General features: G+C 42.8%; 1 protein-coding gene across 2 annotated transcripts in view; it reads right to left on the reverse strand.

Annotated features, from left to right (window-relative positions):
* cntfr (ciliary neurotrophic factor receptor) overlaps positions 1-19576 on the reverse strand; it is a 230823-nt gene that overhangs the window by 12524 nt on the left and 198723 nt on the right. For both annotated transcript variants that reach the window (XM_056433004.1, XM_056433003.1), the window contains one exon: positions 18647-18810. In XM_056433004.1, the coding sequence (XP_056288979.1) occupies positions 18647-18810 (164 nt within the window). The remainder of the gene's footprint in view (positions 1-18646; positions 18811-19576) is intronic.

The following is a 19576-nucleotide window of genomic DNA, read 5'->3' on the forward strand; positions in this document are numbered from 1 at the left end:
TTCTGTGTATGTGTGTATTTGCATACTAATGTCTACCGTGTGAAAGCTTGAGAAAGATCAGCCAAACACGTATGTCTGCTTGATTCCGCGTGTTCATGTAATTCTGTGCTTTCATATTTTTTGCGTGAGTTACGTTTCTGTGTGCATTTGATACGAATGAAAGAAAACTAAAACACGTGCACCAGTTTGGGAAAATGTTCCTCCCTACATTTGTGTTTGTGTTTCTTTGCATGCACATGTTTACGCTTAAGTCAGTACATGTCTGATACATTATTGTTTGTGTTCGCAGGGCTGACCTGGAACTGATGCTTGTGTGTGTGTGTGTGTGCACATGAATTTAAACGACTAATATGTTTATACGCAAAGGAGTACTGTGAAGGAGTACTGTGAAGGAGTACTGTATATGGTGTAAACGGCTTGCAGATGAACAGAGATAGAGATGTGGCTAAATAGGGAGACGTGTGAGTGGCAGCTACTATCACGAACTAGAGGGAGAGAGGGGCGTGGGGGAGTAACATTGAGAATGGGAAGTGGGGAGATAGATGGAGAGGCTATTGCCATTGCTGCCAGAAAAGCGCTGTCAGATCATTCACACTGCAAGACCAAGCCTGAGTGTTGTGGCTGTGGTGGTGAAGGAATGTATATTTACTTGTTGCGTGTGTGTGTTTGTGTGTGTGATTATTTATGCTTCACATGTGTCTGTAGGGCTGATATATGTTGGAGACTAAGCTGTTTCGAGCTCTAAAGTAAAAAGTTAGTTCATTTTTTGCGCATGCTTTTGTGTGCACACCGGCACAAAGGTAAGCGTTACAAATACATTGCCACTCCCAAAACCCAAATATTTACCACGCCACAATCATATTCTATCAACTAATTTAAAATACACTGCGTTCACTAACCCCCAAGATTATTTAGTGAGAATATAACTAAATTGGGTCGCGTTAAACATGCCATACAAATACATACAGAATGTTGGCCAGTAAAAATATTTTTTAAACAGATGATTGATCATAATTATGATAATAATAAAGATTCTACCCAAATGGAATGACCACAGAGTGTTCCACTTTGAAAGTAATGATCCCTAAATGACCTCACTTTGGAGAAATATCCTCATTTCCTGCACAAACACCATATGTCTGTTCATTGTAAACAGCATATGTGAGCATGAATGTTTCACGATGAAATGGAGAAAACAGAGATGTCGCCCTGGTATTATTGCAGAGAGGCAGCACACCTGGATCTTTCAAAACCTTTGAACACGTATGGAAATGCTAATTCAATGTTGCTTCCTCCCTTGACCAAGTTCAACAGCTGCTTTGCAGCATAAACAACCCAAACCACAGAAGCCACAGTTTAAGAGTAGTGCTGAATAAACATTTGACTTGGCCTATAAGACTCAACTGCTGCGATCAGGTTTAGCCAGATAGCTGTAGGACAATGGCATTGCCAAAGTCATTCTGATCAGTGAATAATTGTTTGTATTATTAGAAGATCCCACGCGCAGACACCCCCCACTCCCCCCCTCCTCCCCCCCCCCCCACACAGACACACACAAACACACACACACCTACACACACACACACACAAACCCCAAGAGCCACTAGACGAATCGAGACAATGAGAGAGATGAGATGTGAACATTCCTCAAGGATTGCATAAGGAACTTTGGGAAAAAGAAGTGACCCTTTACTTTTCACATATCCTTTATTTCCCACCATCTACTCTCTACGCTTCCTTCCTTCCTCTCTTTTCCTCTCCTTCCTATCCTCTTCCCTCTCTTTCTTGTCATAAACACCAACAGAATAACCTTCTTTCTTGTTCCTTAGTTATTCAATATCTGATTTTGTGCTTTTGTTTATTGTTGCAAAAACCTCAAACAACCTTCCCACTGGGATCAATAAAGTTTAATCTTACTGTGATGTTGTGGAAATTAAAAGTAAGGAAGGAACTCCAGCTGATTCCTATCATTACCACCACCAACAGGGCTTACTAGGGATCCAATAAGTCCACAAATATACATGAAATATTGTAATTATAACCGGCATCAGAGGGATTATATTTGCGATCACATATGTTGTCATATATACTAAATATAGACATATACGCTGTGGAATAAAGGCACCATACATTTACTGTAGGTGAGAGATGGAAATGACAATGAGAGAGAAAGAAAAGCAGAGAGAAAGAGACATGGAGAAAATTTGCGTCGGTGGTCAGATCTAATCCAGTGAGCATGTCTGTTGTCCTGGAAAGGAAACCCAATTATGTGGCACTTCCACTGGCCCAATGGCGCTCTGTGTGCACTGAGAAGGTTGGTCTCATTAGGTTGACTGACAGCTCCCATTTTTCCATCGCACACTCCTCCCATTTGGGAACACACACACACAGACACACATGCACAGACACACACACACACATGCACACGCACACACACACACACACACACACACACACACACACACACACACACACACACACACACACACACACACACACACACACACACACACACACAGCCAAGACTAGGGGTAATTTCTCAGACAGTATTTCTCTCTTTGAAGCCCCAACTGCCATAGCAGCAATTACTGTAAAAGGCAGCTCACCCCCACCCCCTCCTCCTCCCAGCCAATTGAAGATCCCAAACTAGACCTTGCACCCTTAACAGGCAACTGGCAGTTTCAAAAACAAAACGATGGTGGAGGTGTCTTGACATTAACTCGGGTCATGCCAAAAAAGAACAACTCTAAATGAGAACTCTTCCCCGTCTTCCCCTTCTGTGACAACTTTCTTCTGTCTTTTTACCAACATGTTTTTCTTTGATGTAGTTCATTCTCAATTTTTCTTTTCATGGAGATGGATGTGAACAAATGTAGGCTACCTTAAATCCAAAAAACATGACCCTCCGAAAGATAGGTGGGTTTTTGGGATTCGTGTTTCTTTGTCAGTGATTTATAAAAGTAGATTAACTTTATTTATACAGCTTCTTTATGCTGATAACATTTACAAAGTTTCCCATTAACCGACTTGTACTTCAAACATAAGTAATTGGAACAATGGAAGCAGCCTTGAGTTACACTGCCGTAGTTGGAAGAGAAAACTGTTGAGGTGCTATAACCTCGAGCCTGTCGACCTGTCAATGCTCAATTGTATGATTTGCTAGCTTTAACAATGAAGTAAAATTAAGGAGAAATTAGAACTCTATGAAATCAGAAAACAATTATCTGATATTTGATGGACAGAATTGATCAGACTGTTTACATCCGTGATTTTTTTGCTTTGCACATTAATGGATGTTGACATCATGAGTGGCTGATCGAAGATGAAGTGATGTTTTGTCAGAAAATCAAACCAATGACAAATATCATTAATTGTTATCGACGTTGCCGAGTAGTAGCCTAGGTTGTCAAAGCTGGCGGAAAGAATCCAATGAAAACTGCTCGCCACAGCGCAGCGAGCGTTACGTAATCTGCACTCTGCTGCTGAGCGAGCGCTCATTGATTACCTCCGCTCAACACTCTCGAAGGCTGCCCCCTTATATGAGCTGTTTGTCGGAAAGCCTCTAGTTGGATCATCAGTCACTCACTGAAATCGTCAGATGGACCACCGTGTTGTCCGCCGCAGAGCGACGCATGATACAAGCCGAACCTCACTTTGGAGAAATATCCTCATTTCCTGCACAAACACCATATGTCTGTTCATTGTAAACAGCATATGTGAGCATGAATGTTTCACGATGAAATGGAGAAAACAGAGATGTCGCCTGGTATTATTGCAGAGAGGCAGCACACCTGGATCTTTCAAAACCTTTGAACACGTATGGAAATGCTAATTCAATGTTGCTTCCTCCCTTGACCAAGTTCAACAGCTGCTTTGCAGCAAAAACAACCCAAACCACAGAAGCCACAGTTTAAGAGTAGTGCTGAATAAACATTTGACTTGGCCTATAAGACTCAACTGCTGCGATCAGGTTTAGCCAGATAGCTGTAGGACAATGGCATTGCCAAAGTCATTCTGATCAGTGAATAATTGTTTGTATTATTAGAAGATCCCACGCGCAGACACCCCCCACTCCCCCCCTCCTCCCCCCCCCCCCACACAGACACACACAAACACACACACACCTACACACACACACACACAAACCCCAAGAGCCACTAGACGAATCGAGACAATGAGAGAGATGAGATGTGAACATTCCTCAAGGATTGCATAAGGAACTTTGGGAAAAAGAAGTGACCCTTTACTTTTCACATATCCTTTATTTCCCACCATCTACTCTCTACGCTTCCTTCCTTCCTCTCTTTTCCTCTCCTTCCTATCCTCTTCCCTCTCTTTCTTGTCATAAACGCCAACAGAATAACCTTCTTTCTTGTTCCTTAGTTATTCAATATCTGATTTTGTGCTTTTGTTTATTGTTGCAAAAACCTCAAACAACCTTCCCACTGGGATCAATAAAGTTTAATCTTACTGTGATGTTGTGGAAATTAAAAGTAAGGAAGGAACTCCAGCTGATTCCTATCATTACCACCACCAACAGGGCTTACTAGGGATCCAATAAGTCCACAAATATACATGAAATATTGTAATTATAACCGGCATCAGAGGGATTATATTTACATCACATATGTTGTCATATATACTAAATATAGACATATACGCTGTGGAATAAAGGCACCATACATTTACTGTAGGTGAGAGATGGAAATGACAATGAGAGAGAAAGAAAAGCAGAGAGAAAGAGACATGGAGAAAATTTGCGTCGGTGGTCAGATCTAATCCAGTGAGCATGTCTGTTGTCCTGGAAAGGAAACCCACCATGTGGCACTTCCACTGGCCCAATGGCGCTCTGTGTGCACTGAGAAGGTTGGTCTCATTAGGTTGACTGACAGCTCCCATTTTCCATCGCACACTCCTCCCATTTGGGAACACACACACACAGACACACATGCACAGACACACACACACACATGCACACGCACACACACACACACACACACACACACACACACACACACACACACACACACACACACACACACACACACACACACACACACACACACACAGCCAAGACTAGGGGTAATTTCTCAGACAGTATTTCTCTCTTTGAAGCCCCAACTGCCATAGCAGCAATTACTGTAAAAGGCAGCTCACCCACACCCCCTCCTCCTCCCAGCCAATTGAAGATCCCAAACTAGACCTTGCACCCTTAACAGGCAACTGGCAGTTTCAAAAACAAAACGATGGTGGAGGTGTCTTGACATTAACTCGGGTCATGCCAAAAAAGAACAACTCTAAATGAGAACTCTTCCCCGTCTTCCCCTTCTGTGACAACTTTCTTCTGTCTTTTTACCAACATGTTTTTCTTTGATGTAGTTCATTCTCAATTTTTCTTTTCATGGAGATGGATGTGAACAAATGTAGGCTACCTTAAATCCAAAAAACATGACCCTCCGAAAGATAGGTGGGTTTTTGGGATTCGTGTTTCTTTGTCAGTGATTTATAAAAGTAGATTAACTTTATTTATACAGCTTCTTTATGCTGATAACATTTACAAAGTTTCCCATTAACCGACTTGTACTTCAAACATAAGTAATTGGAACAATGGAAGCAGCCTTGAGTTACACTGCCGTAGTTGGAAGAGAAAACTGTTGAGGTGCTATAACCTCGAGCCTGTCGACCTGTCAATGCTCAATTGTATGATTTGCTAGCTTTAACAATGAAGTAAAATTAAGGAGAAATTAGAACTCTATGAAATCAGAAAACAATTATCTGATATTTGATGGACAGAATTGATCAGACTGTTTACATCCGTGATTTTTTGTTACGATCTCAGACACTTAGGAAGTAGGACCCAATTGCACGACCCGGGAGACAGAGATAAAGTATTTGTAAGTACTTTATTTTTCGGTTCTGCAGTGAACAAAATGAAAGCGCTCACGTAGTGAGGAATCAAAAACTTTTCAAGAGCCCAACATAACCCGACCTGATCATGGCAAAAGACCAGACGAACTGACAAGGAACACTGGGAGACAGGGGAATTTAAGCACATGGTAACAAGACACAGGTGGGACCAATCAGGGCGGGCTGACACTGATGAGCATAGGAGACAGGTGTGATGACAGGTGAAAACAATCAGGAAGCCTGGAATGAGAGAAAGCGAACATAAATGACCTGAACCTCTCTAGCATATCTGTCGGTGCACAACAGTACCTCTAGGGCCAACTCCTGATGGCCCAGGCTGATTGTAAAAGTCGTGGATAAGAGTCTTGTCTACGATAAATGAAGCAGCTATCCAGCTTCTAGCCTCAGGACCGTAACCCTTCCAGTCTACCAGGAATTGCTTGCCCTCCCTATTACGGACCTCCAGTAGCTTACGGACCTTGTAAACGCCACCCCTTCAAAGAACTGGGGCGGTGGAGGGCTTGAGGCGGGAACAAGTGTGCTCTCACACACCGGCTTGATTTTACTAACGTGAAACGTTGGGTGCACTCTCAAGGTCCTGGGAGTTGCAAGCGACCGACGCCGGGTTGATGACTCTGGACACTGGAAACGGACCCACAAATCTCGGAGCCAGTTTCTTTGAGGCGACATGGAGTGGTAAGTCTTTGGTAGAGAGCCAAACCTTTTGGCCTGGACTGTAGGAGGGCGACCCTGAGATGAACGTCCGCAACAGCCTTCATCCGAGCTGAACTGAGAAGAGACGGGCGAGCACCAGCTCAAACTCTGCGACAACGTCTGATCATGGCATGTGCCGATGGAACCATCACCTCTTCCTCGTTGTTAGGGAAAAGTGGAGGCTGGAAACCATTGACACAATGGAATGGAGAGAGACCTGTGGCCGCCGTAGGAAGGGTATTGTGGGCAACCTCGACCCATGTGAGGTGGTCACCCAGGTGGTCTGGTTCCGGGAGACGAGACAACGTAGCGTAGTCTCTAGTTCTTGGTTCAGACGCTCCGACTGTCCATTTGACTGAGGGTGATAACCTGATGACAGGCTGACGGTGGCACCTATGAGTCGACAAAACTCTTTCCAGAAGGCGGAAATGAATTGTGGACCCCTGTCGGAAACAATGTCATTAGGGAATCCATGGATCCTGAATACGTGATTCATCATGACCTCTGCGGTGACTTTGGCAGAGGGAAGCTTGGTCAATGGGATGAAGTGAGCCATCTTTGAAAATCGATCAACCACTGTTAGAACCGTAGTCTTGCCTCTGGATGAGGGAAATCCTGTCACAAAATCCATCGAAATGTGTGACCAAGGACGATGGGGAATCGGCAGCGGCTGGAGCAAGCCCATCTTAACTTGAGATGAGGTCTTATTACACGCACACACCGGACAAGCCGCTACATACTGCCACATTTTTCTTCATGGATGGCCACCAGAAACGTTGTTGAATCCTGAACATTGTTCTTGCTACTCCCGGATGGCACGAAAGCACAGATGAGTGAGCCCAGTGGATGACCTTGGAGTGAAGAGCCTCAGGAACAAACAGCAGATTGTTGGGACACTGCTAGGCGCTGGATTCATGACATTTGCCTCTTTAACGCCTGACTCCACTTGCCAGGAAAAGGCTCCGATCACCGGTTAAGTGGAAGGATGGTCTTGGGCTCACCGCAAGTGGTTCGGGATCGTAAAGACGAGACAAAGCATCGGGTTTTTGATTCTGAGACCCGACGAAAAGAGAGTGTGAAGTTGAATCTACTAAAGAAAAGTGTCCACCTGGCCTGACGGGAGTTGAGACGCTTAGCCTTTCAGATATATTCTAGATTCTTGTGATCTGTCCAGACTAAAACGGTTGCTCTGCACCCTCAGCCAGTGTCTCCATTCCTCGAGGGCAGCTTTTACAGCTAACAATTCCTTGTTTCCCACGCCATAATTCCGCTCTGCCGTTGTCAACTTCCGCGACAGGTAAGCACATGGATGCATCTTGTTGTCTTCTGCAGAACGTTGAGACAGTACTCCTCCAATTCCTCATTGGAAGCATCCACCTCGACCATAAACTGGCGCTGGGGATCTGGAATGGTGAGTATGGGAGCTGAGGTGAATCTATCTCTGAGAAGTTTGAAAGCAAGATCCGCCTGGGGGGTCCATTTGAAGGGAACCTTAGGAGAAGTCAGAACATGCAGAGGAGCAGCAACAGAACTGAAATTCCTAATAAACTTCCTATAGAAGTTAGCAAATCCTAGGAACTGCTGAACCTTTTACCTGGAGTCTGGTGTGGGCCACTGGGATACTGCACTGACTTTCGCAGGATCCATTTGGATGTGATTAGGTGAGACTATGTATCCTAAGAAAGATACCTCTTCTGTGTGGAACTCGCACTTCTCTGCCTTGACATATAGCTGATTATCCAGTAGTTTCTGCAAAACTTGGCGGACATGGTTAACATGAGATTTAGCGTCTGGGGAGAAAATCAGTATGTCATCCAGATACACAAACACTGAAATATTCAAGAATTCCCGCAAAACCTCATTCACAAAAGCTTGAAAACAGCGGTGCATTGCACAGTCCAAAAGGCATTACCAAGTACTCATAGTGACCATTCTGAGTGTTGAATCCAGTCTTCCACTCATCCCCTTGTTTTATTCTAACCAAGTGATATGCATTTCTTAAATCCAACTTGGTGAATATCTTGGCCGTTTGAAGCAGTTCAAAAGCAGATGACATGAGTGGCAGAGGATAGCGGTTCTTCACCGTAATGTCATTTAGTGGACTGTAGTCTATGCAAGGTCTCAGAGACCCGCCTTTCTTTCCCACAAAAAATCCGCTCCGGCTGGAGACGATGAAGGACGGATAATCCCTGATTTGAGTGAAGAGGAGATGTATTCATCCATTGCTGTTCTCTCAGGTCTCGAATCGAGTAAAGTCTCCCCTTGGGAATGGGGGCTCCGTAAGAGATCAATGGGACAGTCAAAATCTCGGTGAGGAGGTAGCGACAAGGCTTTAGACTTGTTAAACGCTTCTTTAAATCATGGTAACAGGAAGGTACCTTGTGTAGATCAGGATAGTCAGGGTGATCTATAATGATCCTACTAGAGTCTGTTGGTGCATTAACAGGTTGCGAAGTTTACACCTGCCCTTACAATCCTCTCCCCATTCCTTAACTTTCCCTGAAGGCCAGTCTATGTGAGGATTGTGGATCTTCAGCCAAGGAAACCCCAAAATAATCGGGTGCTGAGTCGACTCAAAAATATGAAATTGCATGCTCTCGGTATGGTCCTTATTTATAGTAATCCGTATGGGCTCAGTGCAATGGGTAACTGTGAACAACAAGCGGCCGTCTAAGGCACTGGCACTAACAGGATGAGATAGCGGGACAGTTTTATTTTTAGCTGTTTGACTAGGCCCCAGTCTATAAGGCTTTCGTCAGCCCCTGAGTCTATTAACACACCCTGGTCAATGGTCTGATTGTTAATACAAATGTCTACCTGAGTAACAGGTCGAGGAGGGAAGTCTGCGGAAAACTTGCTCACCAGCCTCCTTTGACTGGTGAGCACGATCTTTTCCCGGCATGAAGCGAGTTGATGACCCGGCTGGCCGCAGTAGAAACAGCAACCTCCGTGACGGGCGCTGCCTCTCCTCCAGAGAAAGCCTGGTTTTTCCAAGCTGCATGGGTTCACCGAGTCATTCGGAAGTGTAGTCCTCTGATGGTCCGTAACATGAGCTGGAAATCCTCCGCTGGCGGCGCGACCCTCCGAGGCGAATTCTGGAAGCTGGGAATAACATCTCGGTTGCGCTGACGCCCTCTCTCTTTCAAGACGGTTATCGATCCGGATGGCCACAGCGATGAGGGATTCCAGATCCCGGTGTCTCCAGTGGAGCCAGCTGGTCCTTTATCGGTTCGAAAGTCCTGCCGCGAAGGCGCCACGAAGCCGGAACATTCCATCCGCTGTCCGCTGCTGCTGTACGAAACTCGATGGCATAATCAACCACCTGACGGTTGAGCTGACGTATTTGAAACAGTCTTCTGCTGGCCTCCGTAGCAGGCGATGAGTGGTCAAAATGCGCCTCATAGTCTCTATGAAATACGCCAATGAGTAACATAGTTCGGTGTCTCTAGACCATTCTGCAGTAGCCCAGGCTGCAGCTCTTCCCGTTAAATGAGACACAATAAACGCCACTTTACCATGCTCAGATAAAAAAGCTGCTGGGTTGTGTTGAAAATGCAGATCACACTGTACCAGAAAGGCTCTGCAATTCGAAGAGTCTCCGGAAAATCTCTCCGGAAGAGCCAGCCGTAACGGGGAGGAAACAGCCTGACCTGGGTCGTCAGCTGGAGTATTGACAGGCAAATTCTCAGCTGTGGATGACGCCACCGGAGGAGCAGTCTGTTGATGAGTGAAAAATTATTCATTTGGGCAACCAGTTGTTGCATCTGTGTAGATAATTCTTCCTGAACCCGGCCTGGCGCCCTCTCAGCTCTTGTATTTCCGGCTGACTTTGTCCAGTCTTTCCTCGTGATGAAAAATCGTCACGCCCTGTACCGACAGAGCGGCGTGAAGCGTTCTTGGGTCGGCTGGGTCCATAATGTGGTCAGTTCGTTCTGTTACGATCTCAGACACTTAGGAAGTAGGACCCAATTGCACGACCGGAGACAGAGATAAAGTATTTGTAAGTACTTTATTTTTCGGTTCTGCAGTGAACAAATGAAAGCGCTCACGTAGTGAGGAATCAAAACTTTTCAAGAGCCCAACATAACCCGACCTGATCATGGCAAAAGACCAGACGAACTGACAAGGAACACTGGGAGACAGGGGAATTTAAGCACATGGTAACAAGACACAGGTGGGACCAATCAGGGGCGGGGCTGACACTGATGAGCATAGGAGACAGGTGTGATGACAGGTGAAAACAATCAGGAAGCCTGGAATGAGAGAAAGCGAACATAAATGACCTGAACCTCTCTAGCATATCTGTCGGTGCACAACATTTTTTTGCTTTGCACATTAATGGATGTTGACATCATGAGTGGCTGATCGAAGATGAAGTGATGTTTTGTCAGAAAATCAAACCAATGACAAATATCATTAATTGTTATCGACGTTGCCGAGTAGTAGCCTAGGTTGTCAAAGCTGGCGGAAAGAATCCAATGAAAACTGCTCGCCACAGCGCAGCGAGCGTTACGTAATCTGCACTCTGCTGCTGAGCGAGCGCTCATTGATTACCTCCGCTCAACACTCTCGAAGGCTGCCCCCTTATATGAGCTGTTTGTCGGAAAGCCTCTAGTTGGATCATCAGTCACTCACTGAAATCGTCAGATGGACCACCGTGTTGTCCGCCGCAGAGCGACGCATGATACAAGCCGAACCTGACAGAACATGGTGAGTGTTGAAAAACTGCTGAGCGCCAGCTGAACCACGGGCATCCAAAGTGAGCTGTGCTGCTCATCAAAAAAAGTTTCTCCAATTATTTATTTGTTCTACATTTTGAACAAATACTGACAGTTTTCCCAAGGCAGACTGTTTTATTTTTATGGCCAATGGATTTTTTCCGATCAAGACAGCCACTGGTTTCTTCCAGCTTCAGCTCTTGGTTGGAGAAATCAAATCAAATTGTGCTCATTCTATCCAAACTGTATTGGCCATGAGACACAGGCACCCAGTTTATGAATGTGCCCAAAGATTGACATAATGATACAGAAATCACTCTTGGCCCAGGAGAGGCCAGCAATCATCTCCATTCACAATGACAGAGTCAGACTTTCAAAGCACCACACAAGTAGATAACACAACTCCAATCTGGCAAACACACACAGGATAAGAGGCCTCTTTCTTTGATTGGTGACATGTATGACCATTTTCTTTTTATATATGTTCTTCTACTGTATTAGTAGTTCTCATTTGATGAACATGCTAAGTAAAACAATCTGATCTATAGAAAATGATGTACAGGATACCTTTCATTACATTATGTCAAAGCCAACAGACTGCACAACCCATAAACAAAAACCTAAAGTTTGTATCCTTGTGCATATGTCATATAAATAATACAATTCAACTATGATGTATTTTTGACAGCAGAACTAAATGATGATAACTTTCCCATGTGACAGGACTGAAACTGTCTGGTGTGTATGTGTGTATGTTAGACATATTTGATAAATTAGCTGTCTGTGGCAGTGTCCTTTATATGGGATGTTTTCCCCAAACAAGGTCTAAACATTTATCATGTGCAGCCACGGACACACATGGCTGGCTTGAAGAATGGATGGTTAGATAGCTGGCTAAATGCATGGAAGGAAGAGTGGATGGATGAATGAGTGGGACAACAGTAGATTGCTAAGGGGGATGGGGGCTAGAGGTAGGTAGAAAAAGATGAACAGGACGGAATCAGAGTCACTGTTTGGCTTTCATGAAGTTCAATGTCAATTTATTCAGTGTCCATCTCGGCTTTTCTTTTGCCGTGATAAAGATGTTATGCACAAAACACACACACACATCGTTATCCACCACAACAACCATGACAAATGTAGAAAATAAGACAAATAAAGGGGCAAAAAAAGGGAAAAACACACAAAAACACATAGCACATCTCCTGGTTCGCTATTGATTCATCTAAGTGCTTGCAGGATGAAAGTGACATTTGGCAAACATACAAATGCCATTATTACATGGCAATATTGACAAAGAGGAGGAGGGATGAGGATGAAGGGAAAAAAAGAGAAGAAAATTGATAAGAGGGAGGGAAAAAAAGTGAGAAGGAAAGTGAGGAGGAAGGTGAGGTGGAGAGAGAGGAAGTGAGGGTTTTGGGGCAGGGATGTCTATGTGTACAGATTGTAAAGCACTCCGAGACAAATTTGTAATTTGTGAAATTGGGCTATACAAATAAACTGAATTGAATTGAGGGAGATGGATTGGGAGAGGGGGAATGCAGCATTTCAGACAGAAGGACAATGTGGGATGAATAGATGAATGAAGGGCTAAGCTGTGTTGACGATGCTGACATATTCTACCTCTCTTCTCTTTTGTAAACATTTGGACATATGTGTGTGCATCATGGGCAGCTTATGGGTGGATAGACACAGTGCGCGTGGCCTGCAAAAAAATACATAATAAAATCTCCAACATCAAAACTTTTTTAGCCTCTAAAGTCTTGTTATCTTTACACATTTTGATTTATTTTACTATATTGAAATTCTAATAATTATTTTCATACCGAGAACCATTACAAGAGAGAATAAGGTTGACAGATGTTTTTACAGTTCTTTTAAATTCCTGAAACAAGATCAGAGTCATTGAAAACATTGAACATATTTCCCTTTTTGGCAGAGTTTTAGGGCTCGGTAATGACTTAATGAAATGGAGATTATCAATGTATTTTTCCCCATTGAGCTCTATGATCGAAGATGAAGTGATGTTTTGTCAGAAAATCAAACCAATGACAAACTGCATTTTGGGGGGCAGGTGCTCAAACTCAAAAAAGGGCACCCATTGCCAAAAAGAAATTCTGACAGAATTGAAGCATAAGCAGCATTACACTGATGATGCTGTCCTCAACCTGCGTTTCCTCTGGGCAGGATTAGTAAACTAGCTTACATTTTCTTTATGAATAAAGATGAATTATTATATTCAATTCAATTCAATTCAGTTTATTTGTATAGCCCAAATTCACAAATTACAAATTTGTCTCAGAGTGCTTTACAATCTGTACACATAGACACCCCTGCCCCAAAACCTCACATCGGATCAGGAAAAACTCTCATATAACCCTTCAGGGGGGAAAAAATGGAAGAAACCTTCAGGAGAGCAACAGAGGAGGATCCCTCTCCAGGATGGACAGGTGCAATAGATGTAATGTGTACAGAAGGACAGATTTAGAGTTAAAATACATTCAATGAATATGACAGAGTGTATGAATTGTTCGTAGTAGGCATATTCCACGATGGAGACCTCCACAATCCATCAGGCAGATGGAGGAACGATATATGGCAACAACAGTACAAGCGTTCTCATTGGCTAATGGGTCGTCATGCCAGCCACTATCGCCCTCCTCGCCAGTCTGATATGGATCCGTATTGCCCTCTGACCTCATTTTCAAAGTGAGCGATATTGATAGACATCAACAGCCAAGAGGAAATTCAGAAGCAGCGAAAATGTCTTATTGAAAATGATGAAGACTAGAAACTATAGTTTGAATCACTTGTGTTGTTTACTTACTGTCAATTAAAACTATCTTAGCTGAGCCGTGTTGTCCGTTTTCTACAAGATTGGTCGTTGTAAGACTAGAACAGACCAAACAAAGAGATAACACATAAAACAATGACGGGCATGTCGGGGCGAAATTCTCACAAGAACTCAAATAAATGCCCCATCGGATATCAAAACACATTTGTGTGGAGTTGATGACAGAGTAACTTTTATTCTTAAATACTGATGAATGAAAAAAAAGTGGGCTCCAGCAGAAAGGGCACTTTACTCATCCAGGGCAAAAGGGCTGGTGCTTGAGCACCACTAGGGGTCTATCTGTGCACTTGCCTGTATATATGCAAATGTCTGTTAACATAATATGGATAATCTGTGACCGTGTGTATTTCCACATGCACACTCATATGTGCGTGTTATAGCTCTCGGATTACAAATGCATGTATCTTCATCTTTGTAATCGGAAGAACAACAACTTGCGAGTGCGTTTGTGTGCACGTGGGTATTTGTTCATATGCGTACCAGCATTACGGAGCGCGCATGCATCCGTATGTGCATGTACGCATTCCTCTCCTTGCGTGAGAGTGCCTGCATTGTAAAACGTGTGAGTTTTCGGTTGAATTCAGCTTCATCCCCAAAGCACAAATACAGCGCAGCAGATGCAGTTTCATACAACGGGGAGAATATTGAGCAATTTGAAATTGTTCTTATCACAGTTACTGGACCATCGCCTTAATTGCAGCAAGAGTTTGAGTTCACGTTTCAGTGAAGGGAGTTTGAGGGCGGGATGGAAACAGAACAAGGCCATGGGAAACAGAACAACTCACTGACTGGACTGATTTACATGCATACAGATGCATTTTCAAATGGTGATTTTTCTTCCGACATCTTGAATAAGTCTTTATCACATATTTGACTGAATTACAGGAGTCAGGCCTGCCAAGGTATGTTTCAGACTCTCGCAGTCTAAAGGAAATACATCACCTTATTTAAGTTTTACTTAAGTGAACAACGGGACGGTGGCAGGTACCACTGTGGCACGCACATTGAATACAGAAGTAGTCGAGGTATGGTGTTATGTGCCCATCTGGAGAGCAAACAATAATGACATCCTCTGATGCATGCGGTAATAAGACGGCGTTTCGTGTTGCGTCAAAGAGCACAATGCATGTCCAGGTTCCAGTCTCTTACACTTCCTGTGTGTGTGTTGCCCTTCATGTAATTAAACTGAGCTACGATTTCAGTCCTATTGACGCTACTCTAAGCAGCTTAAAGTATGAACCAATTGAAAATAAAGGTTGTTTCAAGTATATTATATTGGATACATCTCTTTCATTGGAAGAACAAGGTCTTATGTTGGTTAGATCTAAAGTATCAACCTCTCTTGAATTCTCTGTTTTACGGCCTAACATATTCCAGCAGTTGTTCTCATTCCTCCCTCTTATCTTCCCTTAAACATCATCTATCATTATTTAACTTGAAACCCTTTGTAATCAATAGCTTTTGAAACTTTACTTTCAGCGGAATGTCTCCCCTTTTTCTTCTCGTCTCTCACATTTTCATTTATTTATCCATCTATTTGAGGTCAACTCTCCAACACAGTGGTGGTGGGCCTGATACACACACACACACACACACACTTCACTGCACACATATAAGCATCTCATCTTTTTTTCTCTCGCTCCATACCGCTCTCATCCACAATCAATCGTCTTTCAACATTTATAATCAAATTAGCGTGAGGCTTTCTATGCTTTATTTAACACAACATCTGAGTTTCCTTCTCTCAATTCTATTCTTTGTCATTCATTTGGAGATTGCCATTTTACAACCTGCTATCTATTAGTGTCCATCTCACTTATATATACTGCCCCTTTCTCTTCATGCTTTCTCACAGAGTCTGCTATCCATTCACCTTTCTCTCCCTCTCTGATGCACTTCATTCATCTCAACTTCTAAACTTTCCCTTATTTCCCTCCTTCTGTCTGAATCTCAATCACCCTGAGTATCTGGGCCAGTCATCCCTTCATTCCTCAGCAGGATGGATGGTTTCCTCAAAAGATCAATCTGATCATGCCAGCGCTTTCATTTGTAACTTAAAACATATTTTCAAAATGTTGCATATGAAAGCCATTCTTACCCAGCTCTGGTGTCTAACTAAAGGTAAATTCCTCAGCAATACTAACCACTTCAATTAGTATTCAACCTTTAAGGCTGTAATTAATGAGGCTTATATGGGGCCAATAAACAGTGCATCTTATTTTGGCAACCTCATTTAATTATATCTAATGATTTATGTCACAGTTTTAAACACAAATGTTTTGCACACCAGTGCTACTCTTGTCATTAAATATGCAGTCTGTAGTATAATGGCAGTAGCAACAAGCTGCTCTAATCACCAGATAGTTATTCAGAGTGTTCTGCTCATATGATGGTGACAGCACGATATTTATATATTAAAACTGCACAGGCTGGGTTGGTTCACAGTTATTCAAGAGCGGCCAGATGCGTGGACATGCTGGTTTCATGGCACTTTTATTTTGTTGTAACGGCCATTAGGAACAAACACATTCAGGTTGTCTGTTGCCATTTTGTTTGCATTTCGACTGTATGTGTTCATGTTAGACAATTATATATCTATAAACAAGCACTCCCTGCCGGAGTGAGGACTAACACTGTTAGCCAACTTCTCATAAAAAGGGCAGAAATGCAACTGTAAAATGTAAAACCAGTTCACATATTGATTGATTAATGTTGAGGGCGTCAAGGGGTAGGAGTATGTGTCAGGTTTAATCACCAATTTATACCACACATCTTTGTGGTATTATGATCTTCTTAACTGCTGTAAGAATGAGAAAAAGGGATACTGAATGGACGTATGAGTAGATAATAAGCGTAGGTGTGATTGTATGACCAAAGATCTGAGCATATATCTAACATGTAGGTATACTGTGACATATTGTTCCATTTCTTGTTTTGAAAATGTCTGAAACATAATGTCAAATACCTATCACATGTTCCCTGAGGCCGAAATAACCTTTTTAGTTTGAGCATTTAGCTTGAACACTTAAAAACGTAAACACTATTCAGTGGTTAATAATATACAACTGAGCAACCCCTTTGAGAAGCAGGAATGAGCTATTCCTTGTACTTGATAAATTACTTGAAAGAATAAATCAATGCATTTAATTGGTGTAATTAATTTAAACAATGAGGCCCCAGGAACGGACTGCAAGCAGCCTATTTAGGAGAATAATTAAAATCAAGAATTGTCACTCATCTCAGGTGCGTTAACATCTTTAGTTCAGCTGTGTTTGAACTACAGGTGAAAGCAACACCAAGTGGTGCCCATTTTATTATTAGTTTTGTGATTATAACGTTTATTATACTGAACAAATGACATAAACGACAGATGAAAATACCCTCACATAAAGGTGTGTAAGTTGCTCTTATAGGAAATGGAAATACATAGAAAAAGGAGAACAAAGGGAGGACATATTGACGTTGTGAGGTAATAGCAGAGACACTTGTTGAAGGATGGAAAGAGCGAGAGAAAAGACCGTAAAAGAAAATGTCTACTCTTTCCATAATACGTATGTGTTTTTCTATGTAATGGTCTGTAACCATAGATCTTGGAACAACACCATTGCGAACCATTGACAGGCATGATAATAACACTGCAACGTTAGACCTGAGAGGGAGCTTTCATCCCAGGAATCCTATATTGGACACATATGCTTTTACTATATGATGACCTGAGGGATCTGAACGTTCAAAAAGATACAGTAACCAAAGAAGCTGAGCGATTATTTCTGTCCGACTAGGGATCAAACTCAAACAGATACAGGTTTGGATCATTTCACATCTAACTGCTAACTATAGTCTCAAAGGCATTTCTTTGGAAAAATAACTGTAGTCTCTTTTTCTTTATCTCAAAAAACATCCCTAATTCTCTATATATGACAACAACATTGTAAAAATGTAACTTTTTCATAACAATCTATCCTACTTGCCATTTCCTTTCGAGAAATATTTTTGCATTGAGGTGAAACTCAATCTGCAAAATGGTGAGAAGCCAGTCTTTTTCTTAAGAACACCACTTCCAGAAAAAAAGTAAAGACTTGCTCACCAGAGGTTTTCAAATAGCATAGAATCATAATCAAACAGGTGTTTTTCAATGTTGACTTATAGCTTTTAGTAATGGAGCTGTATCTGGACGAACACTCTTGACCGTTTAAAACTCCCTTTACTTGCTGCATAGTTGTTACATGTGTCAAACAGACTTTTTCCTGTGTTACTCATAAGTGAGGAGCTCATTTTCACAATGTGTGAGTCATGTCCATGTGTTCAGTTTTCACTAGAGTTCAATGTGTTGAATCATGACCTCAAAACCAACTATTCAACCATAAGGTTGTGAGAGCTCCTCTCTCTCTCTCTCTCACATGCACGCACGCACGCGCGCACACACGCGCACACGCACAGCAGGGCTACTCACATGCTGCCACTGCTCTTTGATGAGTGGCCGGTATCGAAGGAAGTATTTCAGAGGGAAGTTGTCGATGTCGGGCCAGGTGGCGGGGCTGTGCCAGGACACCTCCAGCCTGCGGGCGTTGAAACGAATCGGGGTCGCTGTCACACGCTCCGGGGGGTCCGGTTTAACTGTGCGGTGGATGAGAACAATTAGTCAAAGGGGCACCCTACCAATTCAGCACATACAAGTTCAGCATTTTTAAAGCAGAGTTTACCACCCTGCAACTGCTGCTTATCACTTTAGCTATAATGATAATGCCGCTAGCATTCGTTTTCTACATTTCAGGAACTCACGTTGTGATTTTGTAAGAAACCTTGTGGCTGCATCTGAAAGCTGAAACGTTTCCATGTGAATATATATTTTTACTTGATGTGAGGCCAATTTGTTATTCTGCAGTTATGGAGATTGAGAGACATATGTTTTCGTCCATCTTTTCAGTTCAAGCAGCGGTCACAGCCGCTTTGGCTCAGAGTACAACTGAAAGAAATTTTTGCCACGAGGTCCCCGATGGACAGTTTTGTATACCTGTTGTGTTTCTGAATACCTGTCAACTGAGAAAGACATGCAGACGGAGAAAATGAAAGAATTCGATTCAATGCTTTTCACAAGATATTGAATGACCCAGCCTTTGTTGGATCACTAGGGAACAAACCGGCCCGCCACTTCAGCAACATGAAACCTTTCTCAGCCACACACACATATAATATTACAATAGAGAATGGATAGCTGCAGTAACAACCAACATGTCTGATAAATGATAATACATATACAGATGGTGAGGATGAAATCAATTTGGGTAAAACTCGCTACAACATACACAAGGTCAAATAAACAGACAACACACACACAGACAGACAACAGCAAACGCACAGGCATCTCTCTCAGTACAACCTT

Source organism: Pseudoliparis swirei, chromosome 15, assembly GCF_029220125.1.
Source record: "Pseudoliparis swirei isolate HS2019 ecotype Mariana Trench chromosome 15, NWPU_hadal_v1, whole genome shotgun sequence".
Classification (NCBI taxonomy): Eukaryota; Metazoa; Chordata; class Actinopteri; order Perciformes; family Liparidae; genus Pseudoliparis; species Pseudoliparis swirei.